Raw genomic sequence first — 25475 nt, forward strand, 5'->3', positions numbered from 1 at the left:
GGCCAATCCAGAATGGCCCTGATCTTGTCTAGGTCAACCCGAACACTTCCTGCACTAATAATATGCCCTAGATAGAGCAACTCTGTCATCCCAAACTCGCATTTACTCATCTTGGCATATAATGACTCCCTCTCTAGAATGTTGAGCACTACATCAATATGCTTCAAATGTTCCTCCCAAGTACAGCTGTATATCAGTATATCATCAAAAAAAAATCAACACAAACTTCCTCAACTGATCTTTGAATACTCTATTCATACAGGACTGGAAAGTGGCGGGAGCATTAGTCAACCCAAAGGGCATGACTAAGAACTCAAAATGTCCGTAGTGGCATTTAAAAGGTGTCTTCTCCACATCCACCTCTCGAACCCGTATTTGGTGGTAGCCGGATCTCAAATCAATCTTAGAGAAGTAGCATGCACTATGCAATTCATCAATAAGCTCATCAATGTGCGGAATAGGGTATCGGTTCGTGATTGTCTTCTTGTTTAGCTCTCTATAATCAATGCACATCCTCATTGTACCATCCTTCTTCTTCACCAATACTACTGAAGAAACGAAAGGGCTCTTGCTTGGTCGTATGTGCCCCATGTCAATCAACTCCTTGATTGCCTTTTCTATTTCATCCTTATATCTTTTTGGATGGCGGTAGGGTGTGATGATGACTGGAGGTATCTCACCAAACACCTTAGTATGTTTGGTTATTATTTTTTGTACATTAGGTGGATACTCCTGTTTATGCTGCTCTGTCACCTCAGGCATTACTCTGAACTCTGCTGTCCACTGCACCTGGTCGTGACTGAAGAAACTCTGCATCCGCTTGAGTGACACCACTCGAAGTCTCCCATTTGACAAAACTCTGAGCACTATCTTCTTACCATTTGCCTCAAACCTCATTTCCATTTTTTGGAGGTTAAATGTAAACTCTTCCAGAGATTTCATCCAATTCATCCCAAGCACCATATCCTGATCACCAATGTTGACAACAAAGAAATCTCCCACCATGTCATAATCTCCCAAACGAAGCTGCAAGTTGGAGATTTTCTTGGTACACTCGATTTTGAAGCCATCAGCAACCATCACCTTAAATCCCCTATGCTCCTTTGTATGTAGCCCTCTGCGTGACACAAACTTCTCATCAATGAAGTTATGTGTTGCCCTTGTATCAATGAGTGCCACAAATCTTTGTCCATCCAAAGTTCCCCTAACTCTGAAAGTGACGACCTCCTGTATACTAGACAACTGAGCCATCGTGCTATCACTGCCTGCTTCCTCATGTGAAGAATTATCATCTCCATCTGATTCTGATGACTGCTTTGAATCTCCATCCACTGACTCTTCGGCTGAAAAGTACTCCATCTGCTTAGCTTTTTCTTTCAATGGGCACTTATGTGACAAATCCCAAGGCTCCCTGCAATGAAAATAAAGCTTCTTCTTCCTGAGGTCATTAAGTGTCTCATTGTCCAACCTCTTACTTTCCTCCTTAGGTGGCTAAGCCTCTCTATGAAAAGGTTTACTGTCCTTATCTTTCCTCGAAGGGAATCTCTTTGCCTGGAATTTATTTTTAGAAGCTGAAGAGGAATCCATGTCCTGCAAAGTGGGAGGGTTGAGAGCTTTAATCCACCCTCTCAACGGATCAGCTAACCCATCCATAAATAGAACCAATATCCTCCGTTCAAATACATCTGTTACTAACACTGCAATTTTCTGAAACTCTGAAATGTATGTTTCCAATGATCCCCACTGTTTAAGCTGAGCTAACTCCTTGAAATGGAGTTCTGGATCCTTCCTATCAAAACGTTCAATCAGTCTCTCCGTAAACTCCACAGATGAGGTAATGTGTGCATGACCCATAGTGACCATACCATGATGCCACCACTCGTGTGCTAACCCATCCAGATGAATTGCTGCATACTTAATAGCTTCTTCCTCAGGCATAGGGTTCAATTGAAAGTATGTGTCAGGCTTTTGAACCCAAGCTCTTGCTGTAGACTTCCCTGAGCCATCATAATATGGTAACTGAAGTTTCCCTACTTTCTTCCGTAGCTCATAGCTCTGGTTCTTGTCATGTCCTCGTGGCATATGTTTCATCCGCACATCCATATACTCCCTAAAGGTAATTGCAGCAGTAAAATCTAGACCTCCGGCTTCCCAATCTCTCCTCAACTGGTCCTGTATATCAGTGATTTGGGGCTCTGGTACGGGCTGCTTTGGAGCTCTAGGAGGAAATGTGGGAATCATGGGCCTTGAACTCACTGTCCTAGCTTGCTGGGGTGCATGACTGAAATTGTTCCCAACTTGTTCACCTCCATTATGTGTCCCATCCTGATTATTCCCATTCTGATTGTTACCATTCTGATTATTTCCTCCACCTATGTTAGTGTTCAACCCCATTTGATGGGCCATCATCTACATCATAAGCTCCAATCTCTGATTTTGTTACTGTGCCCTCTATTTTGCTAATCGCTGTCCCTGTGCCAAGGTCTCTAATAACTGTAAGAATCTTTCCTCTCCAGGATCCTGAGCATTCTTGTCTCCCATATTGCCAATAACCTGTTCACCTGTATCAATATGATTCTCTAGATTTCCCTGCTCCTCTTGTCCTGTGTTTAGACGAGCCCTGGTTTTTCTTAAGTTATAGTGATGAGTTAAAGGTTGAACACTCCAATCTGTCATATCACCACCTGTTCATTGTGTTTGTACCCACTAGGATGGCAGGATAAAAAAGCTCTGATACCACTGTAACAACCTGCCTTGTTCTGCTATTTTAATGTCTATTTCTTCCACTGGAATTTAATCAAACGATTGGCTTGCAACTAAATTTTTTAATAGTTTTCAGCTTGATGTTGATTAATGGTTTCTCAAGATTGTTTGCGATTCATATAAGATGCAGATAGGAGGCAACATAAAACCATATGCAGCTAATAACAATGACCATTTATTTATTTCTTGTTTCCAGATTATCAGAAAGTTACAACTACCATAACAATCATATCTTCTCATTAAACTCAACACATTATATCAATTATAGAGTTCAATGATGCTCCATACCAATTGCGGCTACAACTGTGTTAATAGTTCTGAAATTGCTATAGTAACTCGTAGCTACAGTGATCCGAACTGCGACAGTAACTTGCTATTATAGTACCGCGCTACAATGATTCGGCTGCTACAATAACTCGCTGCTACAGTACCGTGCTACATTGATTCGGCTGCTACAGTAACTCGCTGCTACAGTACTGCACTACAGTGATTCGGCTGCTACAGGAACTTGCTGCTATAGTACCGCGCTACAGTGATTCGGTTGCTACAGGAACTTGCTGCTACTATGTTGAATCTCAAGACCATATCTTTCAATGGTGTCAAGATTTCCAGCTTGAAGGGATTTCGTCCTTCAAACTATTGAGATATAATCTCTAGAATATTACCCAATTTCTTTGATATTTCCAAGCATGAATAAAAGAGAGCTATCCTCTTTCTTTTAATATCTTCCTCAGTCGCTCCACGCTTCCGTCTTGCCAATGTGGGATAATACATGAGTTTTAATATTACTTCTTTTTTCCTTTTGCAAAGTCCATGTATGTACTCAAAAGGGGGACTCTTGATTTTTTATAAAGTGACTTTATGAAACATTATAATATTTCATTTAAATAGTCACTTTACCGTTGTAACTTCAAACATTAAAATAATATATCAAATAAACTTAGAATCCCACATATAATAGCTCATCAGAAAGAGCCCAACAAAACGCATCTCATCCTGTCACTGAAAATTGAAGGCACTGCATCCCCCTATTGGCTTACTAAAAATAGTAAGTCTTTCCGAAAACCCAACAAACGAACTTCGTTTGGCCTATAATTAAATTTGACTAGGCCAAATAACCTCAGGATCCCTTTTGGAAGTCCTGGTTAGCCCTCGGGACCATACAAGAATGGGCTAATGACAACATACATCCAGACTGGCTAAGTGGGGGACATTACAATTTCCTCAATTTTGATCTGCATTGGATATTTGACTTGAATTGGGTGTTGAAGTATCTAAACATCCAATTGTATATGTGTCATCATGTTTAACGGGTGTGTTTCTTCAATGTAGGCCAACCTGGCTTTTGGAAACAAAATTAAATCAATATATGTTGCTGTTATGTAACTACGGGAGTTATCTTTTGATTTTTCACAACTGCAGATATAATCATCTACTATCTCTGATTCACAGTATATCATCTCTCTGCATTATGTCATGACCTGATGTCTTAGATATTTAGTGTTAACAAGTTATTGGGGGTAGGGGGTTGAGGCATGTTACATATAGAATCTAGGTGCAGCCCTACCATTCTGCACACACATAGGCCGATAGAACCCAGACTGGGAAGAGTTTCTTGTTTTGGTATTGCTTCATTGATAACAGTGGACTTTATTGTTACCTCTTCCTGTTCACAAGAGTTGTTCGGACTTATGAATGACTTTCATATATTTTCTGGAGGTTAGCTTTTTTCTGTTGGCATGATTGCATGTGATTAGTTTCTTTCTTTTTTGCAGATACCTATGCTCTGTTTTCATTGTCTCAGACATTGTTTTGTGACCGGTGAATAAGGTTTTGTTATTGTATTACTTCTGTGGACTCAGTTTTGTGAGCTTTGTAAAATTCAAACTGCTATTATTCTTCAGTAAAAGTAATATTTTTTGTGGCTGGGTTTTTCCCTTCTAGTTAGAAGGGTTTATGTTTGGGTATTGTATTATCTATTCTTGTATTGTTCTGTGTACCTCATTTCTGCGATGAAATCAACAATACACCTCTCTTTTAATTAAAATTGTGGCTTTTCATTAAGTTCATGATCCCATGCATTATATTCGTGAGGTCCTGTGTGGATTTCATGCAGCCTCGCATCAGATTTAGACCCATACATTTTTAATTTGAGGCCCCTACTATTTAAATTTAGCTCACTAGTTGTTAATTATAGACCTATATGGTTCAGACCTGGGCCTTAGTGATTGAATTTAATGGGCCAGTATGTTTCATCATAGGGTGTGATTTTGTAAATTTTAGCCCACAGATAACTAATTTAGAAGCGTCTCTCACTGAATCCAAGGTCTGATTTAGGACTCAGATCCCATTCTTTGAAATTTGCATTATAGGCCTGATTTAGGCCTCATCATCATCAAATTAGACTCAAATTTGATGCTTATGTCCACACGTTTCCTTAGCAGGGCTGCATGCTTAGCAGGGCCATACATTTCCTTCATTGTTCCTTAGTAACTAAAATTAAGGCCAGTTGAGTAGCCTTGGGGGCTTCATGATTGGCCCAAATTCTTACATACTTCAAATTGCTTCTTGCACTCATAATCTCCATGCTCCATTGTCCAATAAATGTAGTCCATTTTCTTGCCACTTAAGAAGGTGGATTCCACTTCTGTATTTGTCAATTGTCACTTAAAAAGGTGGATTCCAGTTTCTTTTCTGCTAGTTTGCCACTTAAGGTGGTGGATTCCACTTCTTTATTTGGCATATTTAAAGAATTAAATAGCATTTTGACCTTGATTTTCTCTTATGGGATTTTTTAACTTAGACAAATTTACAAGGCCACATTATACATCGCTTTTGATAATTGAAAGTTGCCACTTAAAACTGGTGGATTCCACTTGCTTATTTTGTAGGTTACCACTTAAAGTGGTGGGTTCCACTTTCTTGTCTGACAAGTTTCCACTTAAGGTGGTGGAAGAAGTTTCGTACCTAACCAAGTCATTTTTAAGAAATCCTTATCCTATCTTCAATGCCATTAACACAACTCAACATTTGACCCTTAACCTCTAGCTCTTATACTTAGCCAATTTCACCATTTTTTTATAATTTTTGATCAATTAGAATTTCAAGAGGCTTGTTTTTTGCCAGCGTACTCTACTACCTAAACCTACCAAGGAAAGGCAAAAAGAGGGGGGGCATTGCCATTTGCAATTGGGGGGATGGTGTGAAAACCTCATAAAAGGTTGCAGTGAAGCATGTGTTGAGATATGGGAAGGACATACTTGATTTTGGTGTTCTCTATAGCAAAAGAATAGATGCACGAGTCGTTGGTTTTCTAGTTTTAAATTGGGCCGGTTTTGTTGATGACAAAAAGTCTACTTTTGAGTACGTTTTCAGTTTGGGCACAGGTGTAGCCACATGGACCAGCAAGAAGCAACATACAATATCACTTTCCTCTACTGAAGCTGAATATGTAATGTTCTTGACCTTCGTGTGGGACTCAACTGTCTTCAAGCCAACAGGATTGTACGGTATGCACATACCATATGAATGCACATGTAATTGAAATTGTGGGCCATAGGATATGTGAGGGAGAAGGAAGCTGTACGACGACTTAGTGACAGTACAAAGTGGATTAGAAGAGGGCCATATGGTGGGTTGGTGTTAGAGTGAGGAGACTATGATGGCCGTACGGGAATCAACTGTTGGCCGTACGCTGTCCATATGGTGGAGCAATTTGATGTACGGTAGGGTGTGGAGAAGACGTACGGCATGGGTGGAGGTTTATGCTAGGAACGTTGTATGGTCAAGGGACCATGCCACAGGAGAGCCATACGGTTAAGAGACCATGCCACAGGAGGGCCGTACAGTTAGTTATAATATGTAATAGAGGAAAAACAAGGATGCCATACAGTGATGTATTATTTTGTTTGACTCTTCTCTTGGAGTGCGGAAAGATGAAGTGTGCAAAAGAAAGAACTCAACAATGCAAACTAAACTTATAGATCCAAATTTATTAGATAGAATTAGATGGAAAGTAGAACACCAATATCCTTTGATTAGAATTTGCCAAAAGGTGATGCTCTGATTTGCTAAATTCGAGCAAAGCGTTATAGGCGACGAAATAGGGTGAGGGTTGAATCCCACCGAAACCACACGAGCCAAATAGGGAACATCTTTCACTTCCGAAATGGCGAACAACAGAGAATCCCAACTAGAATTCATAGTACAAAGAAATAATTCGAATAAAATGCATACCTAAAGACTACCTACAAGCCATGCTTAAATGCCCATTAGGAAAACTTTCCAAGGGTGTACAAAGATAGCCGACGGCGATACAAATTACGGAAACAAAACAAAAATGGTCCGAGATATATTAAATCAATCGGCCCATTAACAATAGTTTGATAAATGATTTATTTTATAATGGGAACAATACAATCCTCTCATTCCAAATTTTGCTTGTCCTCAAGCAAATGCAATGCCGGGTGTTGGAGAATGTGTTTACCTTCCCACGGCGCGTCGTCGAACGACAAGTGTTTCCAACGCACCAAATATTCCTTCAACGTGCGGTTTTGCAAGGTCTTCTCACGTACTTCGATGATCTCAGTTGGTTCCAATATGAGCTTTCCTTCTTCATTAAGTGGTGGAAGGTCTGTGGCTACTGTGACTTTCTACCCCACAACCTTCTTCAAGCATGAAACATGAAAGACATTATGAATACGGTTTCCCTCCAGAAGTTCCAGCTCATAAGCGACTTTACCAATGCGACAAACTACGTGATAGGGGCCATAAAACCGTGGCTTCAATTTTTCTTTTCCCTTTTCCTTCAATGAGGATTGTCGATATGGCTGGAGCCTGAGATAAACCAAGTCCCCTACTTCAAAACTCCTCTCCATTCGGTGCCTGTCGGCATACATCTTTTGTTGATTCTGTGCCCATTGTAAGTTTTCCTTTAGGTATCGTAGGATGTCTTGTCCCTTCTGAAGCCAGTCCTTCGCCCTTGGTGCATGACTGTCTCCCAGCATTGTGTCAATGAAGGAGAGGGGTTCGTACCTGTACAGAGCTTTGAATGGTGTCATCCTGATGGACATGTGATACTTGGTATCATAATAATATTCTCCTAGGTGTATCCACTTGACCCATGCCCGTTGTTGTGCCGAAACATAGTTTCTAAGGTAACCTTTGAGCCACTTGTTCACAATCTCCGGTTGTCCATCTAAGGGTGGTAAGTAGTACTTGGTGACAATTCTGTCCCTACCAATTGAAACTGTTCTGTCCAGAAGATACTGATGAATTGCCCATCTCGATCACTGACAATGTTTTGGGGTAACCCATGCAGACTAAAGACTTCTCTAAAAAATAGATCGACAACTTGTGCGGCTTGAAAATATGAGGGAATGGTGAAGAAATGTGCGTATTTTGTCAATCTGTCAGCTATCACGAAAATACAATCCTTTCTGTTCACCTTGGGAAGCCCCATTATGAAATCCATCGAGATACTTTCCCACTTATATTCCAGAATTGGCAGAGGTTGCAGTAACCCGACTGGTAGTCTATGTTTGGATTTGTTTTGCTGGCAGACCGCACACTCTCTTACATACTGCAATATGTCTTCTTTAAGTCCTTTCCATGAAAACCTCTCTCGGAGACTTTTGTAAGTTTTGAGGAAGCTTGGGTGTCCTGCCAAGTGTGAGTTGTGCACTTCATTCAAAATTTTCTGCTTCAATTTGGATTCTGGCACTAAAAATATCCAATTCTTATAGTAGATGATGTCATCCACCACTTTGTACCGACTATCGTGGGTGTTGCCATCCATTAGTTCACAGGCAAATGTGTTTTTGGAATATTCTACCAACAAATGTGCCTTCCAGTTAGCTGAAATCTGGTTTAGTGAGCAGATGTCGGGTTTCCTGGGCAACCACATTGTTCTTTCCTTTCACATGTTCAATGTCAAAATCAAAACCCTGAGCCTTGCTTACCCATTTTTGTTGCCTCTCGTTCAAGTCCCATTGCTCCCGAAAATATCTCAAACTATTGGGATCCGTACGGACGACAAATTTGGCACCTACCAGATACTGTCGAAACTTGGTTAGTGCATATACGATGGCCAACATTTCTATGTCGTAGATGGAATACAAGTGTTCTGTTTGTGTAAGCTTCCTGCTCTCATAAGCTATGGGGTGTCTATCTTGCATCAATTTTGTGCCAATGCCTTCGTTGGATGTGTCACACTCCAGAATGAACGGTCGAGTGAAATCAGGTAATGCAAGTACAAGACAACTGCTCATTGCTTTTTTTAGCTTATCAAAAGTGAGTTGTGCCTTTTAATTCCACTGAAAAGACCCCTTCCTTGTCAGATCTATTAAGGGTGGGTTGAGCTGAGAGAAGCCTTTAACGAACCTCTGGTAATAATTGCACAGTCCGAAAAAACCTCGCAAATCTGTGAGTGATTTTTGGGGAGGCCAATAAAGGATAGCCTGAATCTTCTCTTGATGAACTTGAACTCCATATTTACTGATGACATGCCCTAGGCACAATATTTTTGTCCTGCTGAATTCACACTTGGATTGCTTGGCGAACAAAAATTGCTCCTTCATGATCCTTAGGACTTCATCCAGATGCTTCAGGTGCTCCTCCCATGTCTTGCTATAAATAAGGAGATCATCAAAAAATACCAATAAGTACTTATGCAATTGTTTGTTGAAGATGCGATTCATGAATGATTGGAATGTAGCAGGTACATTTTTCAATGTGAACGACATGACTAGGAACTCATAATGTCCATAATGACAATGAAAAGCCATCTTTTCGATGTCTTCCTCCCTCATGCGAATCTAATGGTATCCGGAACGGAGATCTATTTTCGAAAAATAGACCGCGCCATGCAATTCATCCAGCAACTCATTTGTCCTTGGAATGGGATATCTATTCATTATTTTTTTTTGTTCAATGCACGGTAGTACACACACATGTGCATTGTCCTATCCGTTTTTACTAATACCATTGACAATGTGAAAGGGATAGAACTGGGATGGATCCATCCTTTCTCTAGTAGTTCTCGAATCGTCTTTTCGATCTCATCTTTGAATTTCTTGGGATGGCGGTATAGTGTGGTTATGACCAGCTTGGTTTCTGCTTCCAATTCGATAGTTTGTTCAAACCCTTGATGCGGTGGTATGCTGAGGGGAATGTCTATAAAAACTTTATCATGGTCGCACAAAATTTTCTAGAGATCATCATTTTGGGGAGGTGTTTGTTGCCCTTTTATAGGTTCCGCCAAGACAAAACAATGTGCAGCCCACGCAACGTCACTATATCCGCCAGCTTGTCTATAAGATGGATCAGTAATGTTTCCGTATGTTCCCGCTAGGTCTGGAAAAGTTTGACAAGTTTAGGGGGCAAGTTGGTGTAGTTGATAGAATGGCCATTAAGGGAGGGTATTAGAATGTTTTTAGCATCCTAAGCTCTTGCTATCTTTAGCTTGTTATTTTAGAATATAAGTTAATGGTCATTTACGTTCTATGTTTGAGTTGTCCTAACTAATTTATTTTTAGTCATCAATATTTAGATGACTTTTCTTTTTTTGTTAAAAGCTTTTGTGAACTCTATATATTTGTGCTTTTGATTAATACAATTATGCATTTTTGGAGTTTCAGGATTGAGGGAAATTCCTTATAAATGAAAGACATTTTGTATATCTACTTCTAGGCTTAGCATCTTGCTGGTGGAATATTGTTGCCTTATTTTCTCTTTAAAATGATGGTTAATGCTCGTACTATATGTATTAAGGGTCATTATTTATAAATTTTTGTCATGATGTAATTAAGGCTTTCTTCTCTTGGAGTATAAGCTGAGAGAATACATCTTGCATATTTTATCATTTCAATATACACATAAAGTTTTCATTGACAACCTGCATGTTATAGCCAGATTTATGAGCATGAATTCATTTTGAGTTTGGAGGTTCCTCACTTTTTAATTATACTTTGTCTGTTTCTGCAGATTTACTTTGTTGTTTTCTTGAAATGCCATACATTTTCTGAAAACCCATTTCCTACAAAGTCTTCTAGTGGAGATCTCCCTATTCAGTAATAAACTAGTTTTCAATGTTTATTTTTATGATTCTATTTGCCTATGATAAAAGTAGAATGATTTTTTCCAAATAATCATAGCATATTTGCAAATTCATTTGCACGACAGGAGCTTCGCAATGTTTTTTCGGAAAACGAGCTGCCTTCAAAGTCTGACAAGGAAAGCCTTTCACAGCAACTTGGTCTCACATTTCGAAAGGTTTAATTATTTCCCATGTTTACTTTACTGAGATTGATTCCACTTGTTGACTAAGTAGTAGTATTTCATTTAGCACTGCTTCCAGTTAACATTGTGCTGATTCAATCCTCATAATTTAACCAAGAAGCATGGTTTTTTAGCCCCTAATTCAAAATTTTCTTCTTAATTGCGGTCTTATGCAGGTCCATATGTGGTTCAAAAATGCACGATACATGGCTCTCAAGAATAGAAAGGTACAAATTAGTGAAATTTTGATCTCTTTGCTGGTATTTAAGCTGTCTTCTAAATGTGTTGAACTTTTGTACTTTAATTATCTCCCAATGGTGTTTTTCTTAATTCTATAAATTATCAGTAGCTAGCTTATAAGAATTCAAGACTAATGATTCACTTTTCTTGTTAGCATGAACCAAATTTAGTTTTTTCATGTTATGATTTTATGGGAATCTAATGTGGTAAGTTCAATAGAACTAATCAAGAATAATATGCTAAATTTATCCAGATAACTTCATTTTTATAAATTGGAGTGAAAACGTTATATATATAAATGATTTGGGAGTTTACATCTAAGATTATCATCTTAACTAGCTTTCAACAAAATAAAAAAGATTCTCTCAATCAATCGACCCAGACAAGCTAGTAGACATGAGTGTCAAAAAACAATATAGCAAGGTAATCTCCATGGAAGGAGAATATTATGGAACTCAATCAAAGTTTTATTTGCTCCTTTGAATCCATGTAAGGCATTTGAGGAGATAACATATCAAAAGTCTATAAAAGCCTAGTTGCCAATTCCAGTTTGGGTATGGGGGTTTGATATGTGACTTCAACAATTTTTTGAAGGGTTGGGCATATTCGTACAAATAACATATAAAAATCATAAATAGATACATATTTGAAGCCTCAAAAGAGTATAGTAACAAATAAACAAAACAACAATATTAGTATTATGAGATTGTATGGAGTCATGGGCCTCAACATTAAGAACTGCAATGTCTTTTGTATGGACAACTAAAAATAGGACTCTTGTATAGTATTGTGTACATGCACTCCGAGATAATTGGAATGAATCTATCCCCATTTTTTGGTTTAGGTTACTTAAGCTTCTTTGTTGAACACTAAGTTTCCATTTGTTTGACCAAGCAATGTCTTCAAGATGTGGACACTAGAGCTTATGCATGATGCAGCAAATAATTTTTAATTGACATCAAATCTAGCATGATGCCATGCTTTGATCAGAAGTTTTAATTATTAAGTGCCATAGACAACTGGAATGAGCACCTAGGAGACAATTAGCAAAAGTGTTAGGTGTGAGAAAGATGGGTGCTTGCGTGCTAATATATTTGACCTTCGTGGCAAGAAGAGCCTTGAGGTGCACTTGGGCTAGTTAAATACAAATTTGTTTAGTTGCAAATGCATGTGAGGAATGCAGAGGAGTGAGGAAAGTTACATGCTTGGAGTGATGATGATCAGGGCAGAGGTAAAGGAAGCATGCTCGTCACAGGGCTTTGGTAGATTTAAGCTAAGTCACAAGGTTCGAATTCAAATTCGAGTTCGGCAACTATAAAATTCGAATGAAGTTCGGGAAAGAGTAAAAATTCGGAGAAAAATTCGAATTAAATTCGCCTTATACAATTTTAATTATTTTCTAGATGTATGTAATATATCTTATCAATTATCAAAATAGTAAAAATTGCTAAATAGATCTCACAACTTCATAAGCTTGAGGAGACATTCATTAATTACAAAACATAAGAAACATGTGAAATCACAATAGCAAAGATATTATTTTGTTGCATAGGTACAATCAATAGTCAAGACTTCATAGCTTCAAGAAAGCTCGAAGTCATCAAGAGCACTTGGCTCAGATGGTGTAGCATCATCATCAGTATCACTACCCAATTCTTCCTCAAAAAAGTCAGGCTCATCTACGTCTGGTGCTGCTGTGTCTTCTAAAGTTTGTTGTTGTGAAGATGACTCATTTGTTGATTTGTTCATAAGCAATTTTAAATTGCTGCGAACATAGACAAGATCTCCCAACTTTCTAGACAACAACTTGTTCCCTTTTTTGGAATGAATGTGGTCAAAGCAACTCCAATTTCTCTCACAAGCTGATGAACTTGCTCCTTGACTCAAAATTCGAATGGCAAATCGCTGAAGTTCAGGAGTTTTTGCCGCATAGCTCATCCACCATCTATAACCAGGTACCTCATCTCGTGTCATATCATATTTGGCTGCTCCTATTCCAAACATCCCTTTCGCTTTTCTGTATTTCCAACATTGTTCTCTAATTAGAGATGCAATTGTTGGATCTGGTTCAAATCTACCAATGGCTTCATAAAACTCTGCCATAATTTCAGCATCACCTTGTCTATCAATGTGAAACAGTTTAGGCTCCAAATAGCAAGCTGCTGCATGTAAAAGAGTGTGCATCATTGATGGGGACACAACCCAAGAATAGAATGGACACAACAGAAAAGGGAAATTGTATTAACTGAAAAATAAGCTAGTACATTCAGTACAGAGAAAATAAACTTCAAAACATGCCCTAAGGGCTTACGATAGCATAAATGTGGAGATAATTTCTCCTTTCAGTACCTCCTCTCAAACTCCACTCCGAATTGCCTTTTACAATGCCAGAAATCTCCTTAAATAGACCCCGAAGGGTTAAGGACTAGGAGTACATTCTAGAAAGTGCTAGTAGGCATCCACCGACCAAATAGAAGGTTCCAGAAGTTGCGTTAGAAGTCGATGCAAATCTAGAAGAATCCAAAAACGGTAACCGAACTTTCGGGAGGCTTAACTTTTGAACCGTCGCTCCGATTGACGAACCATTTACATTTTCGGAAAACTCTCGAAGCGCTCTATAGCCCTATGGACCAGCTTCGCTCTTCCCCCATTTTTCGGCCCTTTTCAAGGTCATTTAATGCCCCTAACCTGACTTTGAAGCATTCTTAGGAGATCTCCACAACCCGGAAAATTGCAATAACTTTCAAACCGTGGGGCCTTTTGACCTGATTTTTTTTCTGGAATGCTCTAAATTACAATTACGTTCATCTAGCCAATTTACACTTCCTAGTTCACCAAAATGATGGCTCAATTACATACTCCTATTTTATCGGGATTTACACGAACACTGATAGTGGAACTGTGAGAGTTGGAACCTTTATTTGATCCAAATGGGTATCCAAAAAATGAAAACACATGAAACAGAAACTAAGTCTAAGTATATTTTTTGGGTGACACAGGATTGCCCTTATACCTCTGGATGCTCCTGCATCAGACAACTAGGGTAGATTGAAAAGTGACCCTGTCACTTTATGAATGGTAGAGGAAATCCCAAATGGGAAACCTCAGCTGCTGAAATACAAGTTGAGTCCTCAATCGGTCGTCCTTTCCATTTGACCAAATACTCTTCATACTGCCTGTTTCTGGTACTCCTACCCACACGATGATCTAGAATGTCTTCTATCTCCTCCTTCTTAGAAGCAGGAATCGGACATGGCTCTAACACCAGCTCCTCATTTGCACCATCATCATGATACTCTGTTAAATCTGCAATGTTGAAAATGGGAGAAATGTGAATACCATCTGGCAGCTCCACCTCATATGCATTTCCTGAGTCATGTTTCTTCAAAATTTTGCAGGGGCCAAATTTCTTCATTTTCAGCTTGTAAGTACCGGCTGGAAATCTTTCTTTTCATAAGTGCACCATGACTAGATCCCCTACTTGGAATTCCTTATGTCTTCTCCTTTGATCAGCCCTAGCTTTATACTCTTGATTCATCTTGGTAATGTGTGCCTGAACCTCCTCATGTAGATGCTTCATATGTTCAGCGAATTCTTCCGCTTCAGCACTTGTCCTCTCCCCTTGCTCTATCTTCCTCAATTCTGGTGCAGTCCTTGGGCTATTTCCATATACAATTTGGAATGGTGATTTTCTAGTACTCCTATTTATAGAGTTATTGTAAGCAAACTCTGCTTGTGGTAGAATCAAATCCCATCCCTTGGGCTTATCCCCAACTAAACATCTCAGCAAATTGCCCAGACTTCTGTTTACCACTTCTGTTTGGCCGTCAGTTTGTGGGTGATGCGTGGAACTGAATTTCAAGTCTGTTCTCAACTTTTTCCACAATGTCCTTTAGAAATACCCCACAAATTTAGTATCTCTGTCAGAAACTATACTCCTTGGAAGACCATGTAGTCTTACCACCTCTTTGAAAAACAAGTCTGCAATATGGACAGCATCATGAGTTTTGTGGCATGGAATGAAATGTGCCATTTTGGAGAACCTATCAACCACCACGAATACTAAGTCATTACCCCTTTGTGTCCTTGGCAATGCAAGAACAAAATCCATACTTATGTCCTCCCATGGCCTCGATGGAACAGGCAATGGCTGATATAGGCCAGTATTGTGACTAAACCCCTTGGCAACTTGACAAACCTGGCAACTCTGTACAAACTTCTTCACATCTTGTGAAATTTGAGGCCAAAAATAATGTTCTCTAAGAATGGCAATGGTCTTATCTCGACCAAAATGTCCTGCCATCCCTCCACTGTGTTTCTCCTTAATCAGATTTTCCCTTATGGAACTCCTTAGAATGCACAATTGACTACCTTTGAACAACATGCCATCCTGAATCAAATAGTCTAACCACTTGGTTCTATTCACAGCAACAGGTTCTTTACAAGCTTTCCATGCTTCAGCAAAATCAGGATCCTCGGGGTACAAATTTTTGAGTTCATCAAACCCAACTACTTCAACCTGCATTACTGTAAGCAACAACTGTCTCCTACTTAGTGCATCTGTAACCCTGTTAGATTTTCCACTTCTATGCTTCAACACAAATGTATAACTCTGCAAGAACTCTACCCACTTCATATGCCTCTGATTCAATTTACCTTGGCTATTTAGGTACTGTAATGCTTGATGATCACTATACAAAACAAATTCCTTTGGCAATAAATAATGCCTCCATTTCTTTAAGGCCTGAACTATTGCATAGAACTCTTGATCATAAACAGAATACTTCTTCTTTGCATCATTGAATTTTCAACTAAAATATGCAATAGGCTTACCTTCTTGGCTTAATACAGCTCCAATAGCGCTGCCACTGGCATCACAATCCACCTGGAAAACTTTTCTAAAATTTGGAAGTGCCAACACAGGTTGTTCTGTTACCTTCTTCTTCAGCAATTCAAAACTTCTTGCAGCTGCTGCAGTCCATTTGAACTCTTTTCTATCCCCTCTTATTGTATCAGTTAGGGGTGCACATATGCCACTGAAATTGTTAATAAACTTCTTGTAAAAACTAACCAGACCATGAAATGATCTTACCTCAGTAGCAGACCTTGGAGTAAGCCATTCCAAGATGGCTTTTACCTTCTCCGGATCCATTTTGAGACCTTTGGGTGATATAACAAATCCCAAATAGATTAACTCCCTTTTTGCAAAGATACACTTCTTCAGATTAATTAACAGTTTCTCTTCCCTTAGCCTTTCAAGGACACTACGAATATGCAGTAAATGTTCTTCCAAAGTCTTGCTGAAAATTAAAATATCATCCAAATAGACAATAACAAATTTTCCCAAGAACTTCTTAAGTACCTCATTCATGAGCCGCATGAAGGTGCTTGGGGCGTTCGTCAATCCAAAGGGCATGACTAACCACTCATAAAGACCCTCCTTGGTCTTGAAGGCTGTTTTCCACTCATCTCCTTCTCGAATCCATATCTGATGATAGCCACTCTTGAGATCTATCTTTGTGAAGTACTGCGCCCCACTCAAGTAGTCCATTAGATCATCCATCCTTGGCAAAGGAAACCTGTACTTGATGGTTATCCTATTTATAGCTCGAGAATCTGTACACATCCTCTACTCTCCATCCTTCTTTGGTGCGAGTACTGCAGGTACTGCACATGGACTCAGGCTCTCGAATCAAGCCCTTCCTCAACAGCTCCTGAACCTGTCTATTTAGCTCCTCTGTTTCAGTAGGAGTCATCCTGTGAGCAGCCTTGTTAGGCAAACTAGCTCCTGGAATCAGATCTATCTGATGACTGATTTGCCTTACTGGTGGCAATCCATCTGGAACATTATCAGAGATAATATCTCCAAACTCCCCTAGTAAATCTGAAACTTCAAGTGGTATTTCACTACTACCTTCTTTATCTTTCCTAGGAATCAAAGCAAAGCACATATGCTGATGTTTCATGCCTTCTAAAAACTTCCTTTCATCAATAAGACAAATCCTAGCACTGCTACTTTTCACCTTCCTTTTTCATGGGCTTCAATTTGTGGCGAACTCCATCCTTTGTCAGAGAATATGTGTTTGCATGTCCATCATGTACTGTATGTCTATCAAACTGCCATGGTCTACCCAACAATAGATGGCAAACATCCATCGAAATAACATCACAGAGAACTTCATTATGGTAACTCCCAATTTTGAATTTTACTAAACATTGTTCACTTACCAGGACCTTATGATCATCTTTTACCCAAGCAATCCGATAGGGCTGGGGATGTTTCTCCCTCTTGAGCTTCAGCTTAGAGACCATCTCTTCTGATACCAAGTTATCAGTGCTACCACCATCAATGATCACGTCACAACATTTATCTTTACACTTGCATCAGGTACAGAACCAACTCCTCCTTTGTCCTGGTTCAATCTCTCCACTTAGTAGGACTCTTTCATTTACCAAGGTCTCTCCTCTTTCTGCATCCTCTGAATGTGATGATTGTGCATCCTCATCCACATGAGCAACCCTAGCTTGGCCCTCAGCTCTCCTATCTGTCCTTCCTTGTCGTTGAGGGCATTCAAAGGCACGATGACCACCTTCATTACAATGGAAACAGGTACCACGGAAGCCTCCTCTTCCTTGTCCATGTCCTCTACCTCTTCCTCTCTGATTTCTAAAGTCTTGATCATGGGAGCGGTTGAAACCCTCATTCCTTTGGTTCCTGCTAGTACCCACATCTTCATTTTTCTTTTGGGTTTCATTGCGGTTTCCAGATGATCTACCGCTTCCCCTTCCTCCTTGACTGCGCCCTCTTTGTCTTCCTTCAAACCTTTTATTCAGCTTCTCTTCAACTCGTAGGGCAAACTGGTATGCCTCTTCAAGCTGGTCATTCTTACCAGACTTAATTCCTCCTGGATGCTAGGTCGCAACCCACTGATATAACGAGCAACCTTCTCCTTATTTGCTTCTGCATGCCCCGCTCTAATCAAGAGTCGGTAAAATTCCTCTATATATTCTTGGACTGATCTTCCTGCTTGCTTTAACCCATGCATCTTCTTAAACAAATCAAGCTCACAGTCCATAGGAATGAACTGCTTCTTCAATTTGTCCACCATGCGATCCCATCTTGTGATCTTCTCCTTTCCTCTTTTGTTTCTTTCCAATTGGACCTCTTGCCACCAGATTTTGGCATGGCCTTTCATTTTGGCCTTTGCAAACTTAACCCTATTCGGGTCCCTGATATCCTCATACTCAAAGTATTCTTCCAGTTCATTGATCCAATCGATCAACTCATCTGGTTTCAGATTTCCTGAAAATACACCCACTTCAATTGTAGCTCTTTTCCCAAACTTAGTAATGGCCCTAAAAAGCCTTTCTTCTGCATGATTCAGAACTTCCCCGTCAAATTCCCCTTCTGGTCCAATTTCATCTTCTTCGTTGTCATCTTCACTTTCATCACCTGCGGCCATAGTTGCTCCTCTACGGAGCTCCTCCTGCAATGCTTGTACCTGCCTTTGGAGGGCTCTAACCTCCTCAGGATTAATAGCTCTAGCCCTTCCGCCACGCTCTCTTCGTGGAGGCATCTTCTTAACTCAAACCCACAACCACACAGTCTTGGTGCAAACTGCCTCACAGTCGACGCTCTGTCTACACACTCAGGAAAACCAGCTCTAATACCACTTGATGGGGACACAACCCAAGAACAGAATGGACACAACAGAAAAAGGATATTGTATTAACTGAAAAATAAGCTAGTACATTCAATACAGAGAAAATAAACTTCAAAACATGCCCTAAGGGCTTACAATAGCATAAATGTGGAGATAATTTCTTCTTTCAGTACCTCCTCTCAAACTCCACTCCGAACTGCCTTTTTGCAATGCCAGAAATCTCCTTAAATAGACCCCGGAGGGTTAAGGACTAGGATTACATTCTAGAAAGTGCTTGTAGGCATCCACCGACCAAATAGAAGGTTCCAGAAGCTGCGTTAGAAGTCAATGCAAATCTAGAAGAATCTAGAAACGGTAACCGAACTTCTGGGAGGCTTAACTTTTGAACCAAGCTCCGATTGACGAACCGTTTACATTTTCGGAAAGCTCTCGAAGCGCTCTATAGCCCTATGGACCAGCTTCGCTTGTCCCCCATTTTTCGGCCCTTTTCGAGGTCATTTAATGCCCCTAACCTGACTTTGAAGCATTCTTAGGAGGTCTCCACAACTCGAAAAATTGCAATAACTTTCAAACCGTGGGGCCTTTTGACTTGATTCTTTTTCTGGAATGCTCTAAATTACAATTACATTCATCTAGCCAATTTACATCTCCTAGTTCACCAAAATGATGGCTCAGTTACATACTTCTATTTTTTCAGGATTTACACGAACACTGATAGTGGAACTGTGAGAGTTGGAACCTTTATTTGACCCAAATGGGCATCCAAAGTTGAAAACACATGAAACAGAAACTAAGTCTAAGTATATTTTTTGGGTGACACAGGATTGCCCTTATACCTCTAGATGCTTCTGAATCAATCATTTTCCATCTTGAATCAACAGTCTCCCATATCTCTATGTACTCTGCTTCCACATTATTTAGTGCTCTCTGAATTGCTTCCTTGCAACAGTCCATGCTTTCATAAAGCATTCCAAGGCAAGGAGTGTCACCATCAACCATGCAAAGCACGTCGACAATTGGACTGCATATATTTAAAACCTTTGCCCCACTTTTCCAAAAGCTACTATTTAAAACAATTTGCTCTATGATCTTCCCCTTACCACTTTTTGAGAGAGTTGAATTTTCCCACTCATTGGAACAAATTACAGATCTTAAAGCTGCTTTCTCTTCAACCACTCTTCTCAAAGTGATATAAAATGAAGCAAATCTTATCGCAAGGCCTCAACAACTCTCTAGATGCATGTTGCCTGTAAAGGCTCAATGTGAGACGATGATTTCATATGAAATTCACAACTTCTCTTCCTCTATGAATTACATCATGTATCCAAGGGAATTTTGCCAAATCATGTAGCAACAAATCTAAACAATGAGCTACACATGGACTCCAATAAATTTCTGGGTACTTCTCTACAATTAGCTTTCCAGCACCCACACAATTTGCTGCACTATCAGTAACCTCTTGAACCACATTTGCAACCCCTACTTCAAGAATTGCTTCCTCTAATATCTGAAATATATATTCAGAAGTTTTTTTATGATTCATAGTGTCAATAACCTTTAAGAATACAACACCTTCAGGACAAGCCACTAAAACATTAATCAATGGTCTTTGATAGATATCTGACCATCCATCACTCAATATAGTGCACCCTGTTACCTTCGAGGAGGCTTTGACCATAGCTAATTTATCAGTCACTCTATCTTTTGACCTCTCTAAGAGAGTTGTTCTCAAAGCCTCAGAAGAAGGAGTTATGTACCCTTTGCCAAACTCTCTAGCCTTTTGAAATACAACACAATAAAGTGGATTTCTAGCTACATTGAATGGAATTGCACTAGTATAGAATAAATCAGCTAGCAAATCATCAACTACTTGTTTCTCACATGGTTTCCAAAAGCTATTCGGAGTTCCGCTCTCTTTTGTTGGCTTTACAACCTGAGGTAGACATGAAGATGAAAGTATAGTGGATGTGAATCTAGGGACATCTTCAATTCTTTGTTTCTTTTGTGCATTCTTCATCTTTTGAGCAATAGAAGATGAATGCTCTTTCTCTAAAATCGCTCTAAGCTCTTGGGTCACACCTGGACATGCAGTAACACCTCCACCTTTACCTGCCGTAATACCAAGCAGGTGATCCATGACCCTTGTTAAACTTCCAGTAATAACTTTTGGACACAAGTTACACTGAGCTTTATTAGGACCATTTTTAGTCACATGTTTCCACGCCTTTGAAGTTGATTTGTTGGGAGCCATATTACAATCTGTAGAATTAAAAACAAAATAATATATTATTATTTCAAACTTTAAAACAAAATAATTCAATAAATAATTTTAAAATTTTAATTTAAAATTAAACATGTTAAAGGTCAACTTTTTACACTAATAATTCTATTATTTAAAAATTGAAATATAAATTTATAATTTATTAAACATAATATAATATATCTATTTATTTATTAAATTATCATAAAAATTATAAACTTACAAAGCAAAATAAACATATTAATATATATCTAATGGACTCTAATATTTTAAAAAATTTCTGAACTATGTTAATTAAAAATTAATATATCACTATTTTAAATCAATTTTAAAAAATAAATCTAATATTTAATTAACTATTACATAATAGATTGCAAAGAATTATTAAAAAATTAAATTTATTACAAAAACTATATAAATTGAAATAAAATTTTTACACAAATTATATCATGTAAAAGCCTATATACAAATTATATATAAAAAACTATATAAAAATTATATTTAAAAACTATATAAAAAAACAAAACAAAATATAAAATTAATACATATTGAAAAGTTAAAAATTATAAATTAATATATCGCTATTTTAAATCAATTTAAAAAAATAAATCTAATATTTAATTAACTATTACAAAATAGATTACAAAATAATTATTAAAAAATTAAATTGATACAAAAATTATATAAATTGAAATAAAATTTTTACACAAATTATATCATGTAAAAGCCTATATACAAATTATATTAAAAATACTATATACAAATTATATTTAAAAACTATATTAAAAAACAAAACTAAATATATAATTAATACATATTGAAATATGAAATATTAAAAGTTAAAATTATAAAATACAAACTTAGGTAATATGAATACAAAGTCAAACTATAGAAAAGTTTTTTACATATTACAATAAACCTGAATCCCGTCAAATGCCTGTTACAAAATGAATAGCTATAAACTTTATAATATGCAACATAAAAGTGGAGTTTTAAACTATACGCATATGGTATACGAATGGAAAAAAAATCACTGCAGTGTTGTGACTGTCGAGGATGACCAAGGGCACAGTTGTTGCCGACTGCAAGCATGACAAAATGAAAGAACACGTTGCGTACGACAAAGGGCTGAGAGAGGGTGCTCAGGAAAATTTATTCGCCGCTCAGGAAAATTCATTCGCAAGTGTTTTGTTTAAGGGTTCGAACTGCTTTTTATAGTTTCTTCTCCATGCCAAAACCCTGCAAACTCTGCAAACAGAAATTTCTAAATGCAGTTGACTCCGATTAGAAAGTCCGTTTGTAGCAGCCGAATCAACAACGGATTTTAACGATTTTTTTGGGCAACTTTCACATTCGGCAATATTCGAATATCAAGCTTGATATTTGCCGAACCTTGTGACATAGGATTTAAGTGACATGGAGGAGTAGACCACGGCCCTGAACATGTCTTGCTGTCAGTTTCAGTGACATCAGGAAACAAAGGGCATGCCTCTGCCATCTTTAAATGCCCTCAAGTCTCAATACCTGAAACATTTGCTCCACTGTCAAGTCAGTTGTTTAGTGGCATAAACTCTAGGAAACCATACTGGCAGGTGAAAGGTTGTTGCAAATTGGCATAGATAGCTGAATTTAGGTTTGGCATAAACAGTATAAAAGCTACCTTAAGTGTTAGGAGTGCTTACTCAAGTGGAAAATGTGAATGGTATGTGTGCCTATATGGAAAATTGACATTCAATGCTGGCAAATAGTCTTTATTTGATCACCTTGTTGGTTTCCAAAACCACAGATTGGAAATCCAAGAGCTTGCCAATTCTCCAATAGGATTCTACAATCAATTCTGGCCAACAAATGAGAATCACCTTGATTTTCTTGCACTTTAGGCTTTGCTACACCTAGGTGGGTAAACCTTGTTAGAATATATATAGTCCACTGATATAACTGAGAGAGGGATGGGGGTGAATCAGTTATCCAACTATTATCACAATTATCAACCTTAAACAAACTTAACCATATGAGCAATATAAACTGAAACCAGAACAAGATACTCATACACAATAACACTACATATGTTAACTAGGGAAATCCTAGATCAGAGGGAAAACCTTGGTGGGGATGGTACCCACAAGATGATGTACTAATATAAATATTCCTTGTTAGAGGATGGGCCCTATGAGGAGTCTATGAATACATTTAGTACATATGAGTCCCTGTTAGGAGTTGTGGAAGACAGCTGGACGCACTGCCCAAACAACTTCAAAGGTAAGACCAATGAACCCACTGTCCAAATGATCTCTGTATTATTACTTGCAAAATAATGGAATTGTATTGTATTGTTCCGTCCTCTTTCTCTGTCCTGTCAACCGAACTTCTACTCCTTCTGATCTTGTAACCAGATCACGAATCTCACATCTAATAATCCCTTGGATCGCTTACACGCATCCCTCAAGCACTCTGCTCCTTTTCGCACTTTGCACTTAATACAACAATCACCATACTCATATTCCCATTACAAACAAGGAAAACATCTTTCCTTTATACCTTGACTTGTCCTTGAGGCTTTCCCAATTAATTATAATAAGATAATTAATTAATTACAATTACAATAGCACTGTCGGTTCATAGTCTATACAAAACTTCACATGTGCGATACTAGGGCTTGCGCACTCGTTGACGTCATCAGCTGAGTATCTTCTGTCACTATTTGACTGCGCATCTTCTCATTGCATCTCAGATGTAAGATAGCAAACAAACATCAAGAACTGCTTTCCCAATACTCTATCTCTGAATTGCTCTTTGTAAATTAGGCACAACTTCCATACGTCTTCGACTTAGACTCTATGCACTCGACCATGTCATTAGGACACAATATATAACATGTCAATGACTGGGCATCACCAAACAATCAAACCATTGTCCGTACCATTAAGATCTCTATCTGCTACCCAGCTAGTCTTTACAGAAACCATGCTATGTTGATATCAATGACAAACACAGTCATGAATGCAACATGTCAATACTCTCCAATGCTCAGGATACTCCCCCAAAGTAGTATCATTAGCATTCATGCTAACAAACCTTCACCTCAAACGCCAACTGCTTGGTTCAAGGCTTTTCAATAACGAATTTAAGCCTTGCGAGTTCTTTGGTTGGCAAAAGCGTTGAACTAGATCAAAATTAAGTTGAATGCTTGCTTGAAATAATTACATTTTTTGTATATGGTTCTTAACAATTGGTTTGATGTTTGTAAGAAGGAAGATATAGATTTTATTACTTCAAATATAAACCAAATAATAATACTTCAATGATTCAAAATACTAGTCCCTTGCTTATTTGGGCAACAGAGTCAACTACAATGAAGATTTTTACATACAACTTTATGAAGTTCTATGCACTTGTATTGTCAACAATTTAATAATCAAGATGCGACAGATCAAATATATATGCAATCTTAAATTAGTCCAGATTGAACTTTAACTCCTATGGTAGGGAGACAAACTTGACATAGATACAAAAACAATTTGATATTTCACTCTATCTACGATGATCACATTTAAGATGCTAAATGACCATGTCCACTTATTAGACATTTAAATTGTTTACAGAGTTTAAAGATGATTATAAAGGACGAATCAATTGCAATTTAAATCTCCATGCCTTTTGAATAATAAAAAAGCAAAAGGCTTTTTTTATTTATCATTAAAATATAATAAATAAATTTACATTAAGATATCATCTTTTCACTCCTTATTCCTCACAAGTAAAAATAAAATATTTCCTCTTCAAATGCTTTTTGTCAAATATCTTGTCTTTTGCCTGACGTACTCTCCTTCATATTGTTCTATTGCTGAAAGTCAGTGTCAATTCTATTTTTTTTAAATCTTTCTTCTATCAATAGCTCATTGTTGCTCATAGCTCACATATAATATTATGTAGTCTTTGATATCTTTGATCTGCAGTCTTTGGAGCTTTTCATATCCTTGTATGCGCATGTGCTAAATGTGACTCCTGGAGCCTTTGTTAATTAGATACATCAATGCTTTTGATCAATGATAAGATTTCATCTCTTGCATCACATATTATGATAACATTGACTTTTAGTGCTTTTGCGCAAATGGATATCCCAATTTTTGCAAAAACTAGGGATCCATCAGTGGCTCTTGTTGGGGACATATGCTCCTTGTGGGCATAATGAGATTCCAACTATCTTTGGAAGAAGCAAACAGAGCATCCATGCTTAACATGACACACCTTCTGCAACAAAAGAGACCATT

General features: G+C 38.2%; 1 protein-coding gene across 1 annotated transcript in view; it reads left to right on the plus strand.

Annotated features, from left to right (window-relative positions):
* Positions 1-25475, plus strand: part of LOC149556947 (pathogenesis-related homeodomain protein-like) — a 241526-nt gene that overhangs the window by 205363 nt on the left and 10688 nt on the right. The window contains exons 8-9 of the mRNA XM_089831585.1: positions 10945-11034; positions 11217-11267. Coding sequence (XP_089687711.1) covers positions 10945-11034; positions 11217-11267 — 141 coding nt within the window. The remainder of the gene's footprint in view (positions 1-10944; positions 11035-11216; positions 11268-25475) is intronic.

This window comes from Cupressus sempervirens, chromosome 5, assembly GCF_028749045.1.
Source record: "Cupressus sempervirens isolate cs-2001-9-10 chromosome 5, ASM2874904v1, whole genome shotgun sequence".
Taxonomy (NCBI): Eukaryota; Viridiplantae; Streptophyta; class Pinopsida; order Cupressales; family Cupressaceae; genus Cupressus; species Cupressus sempervirens.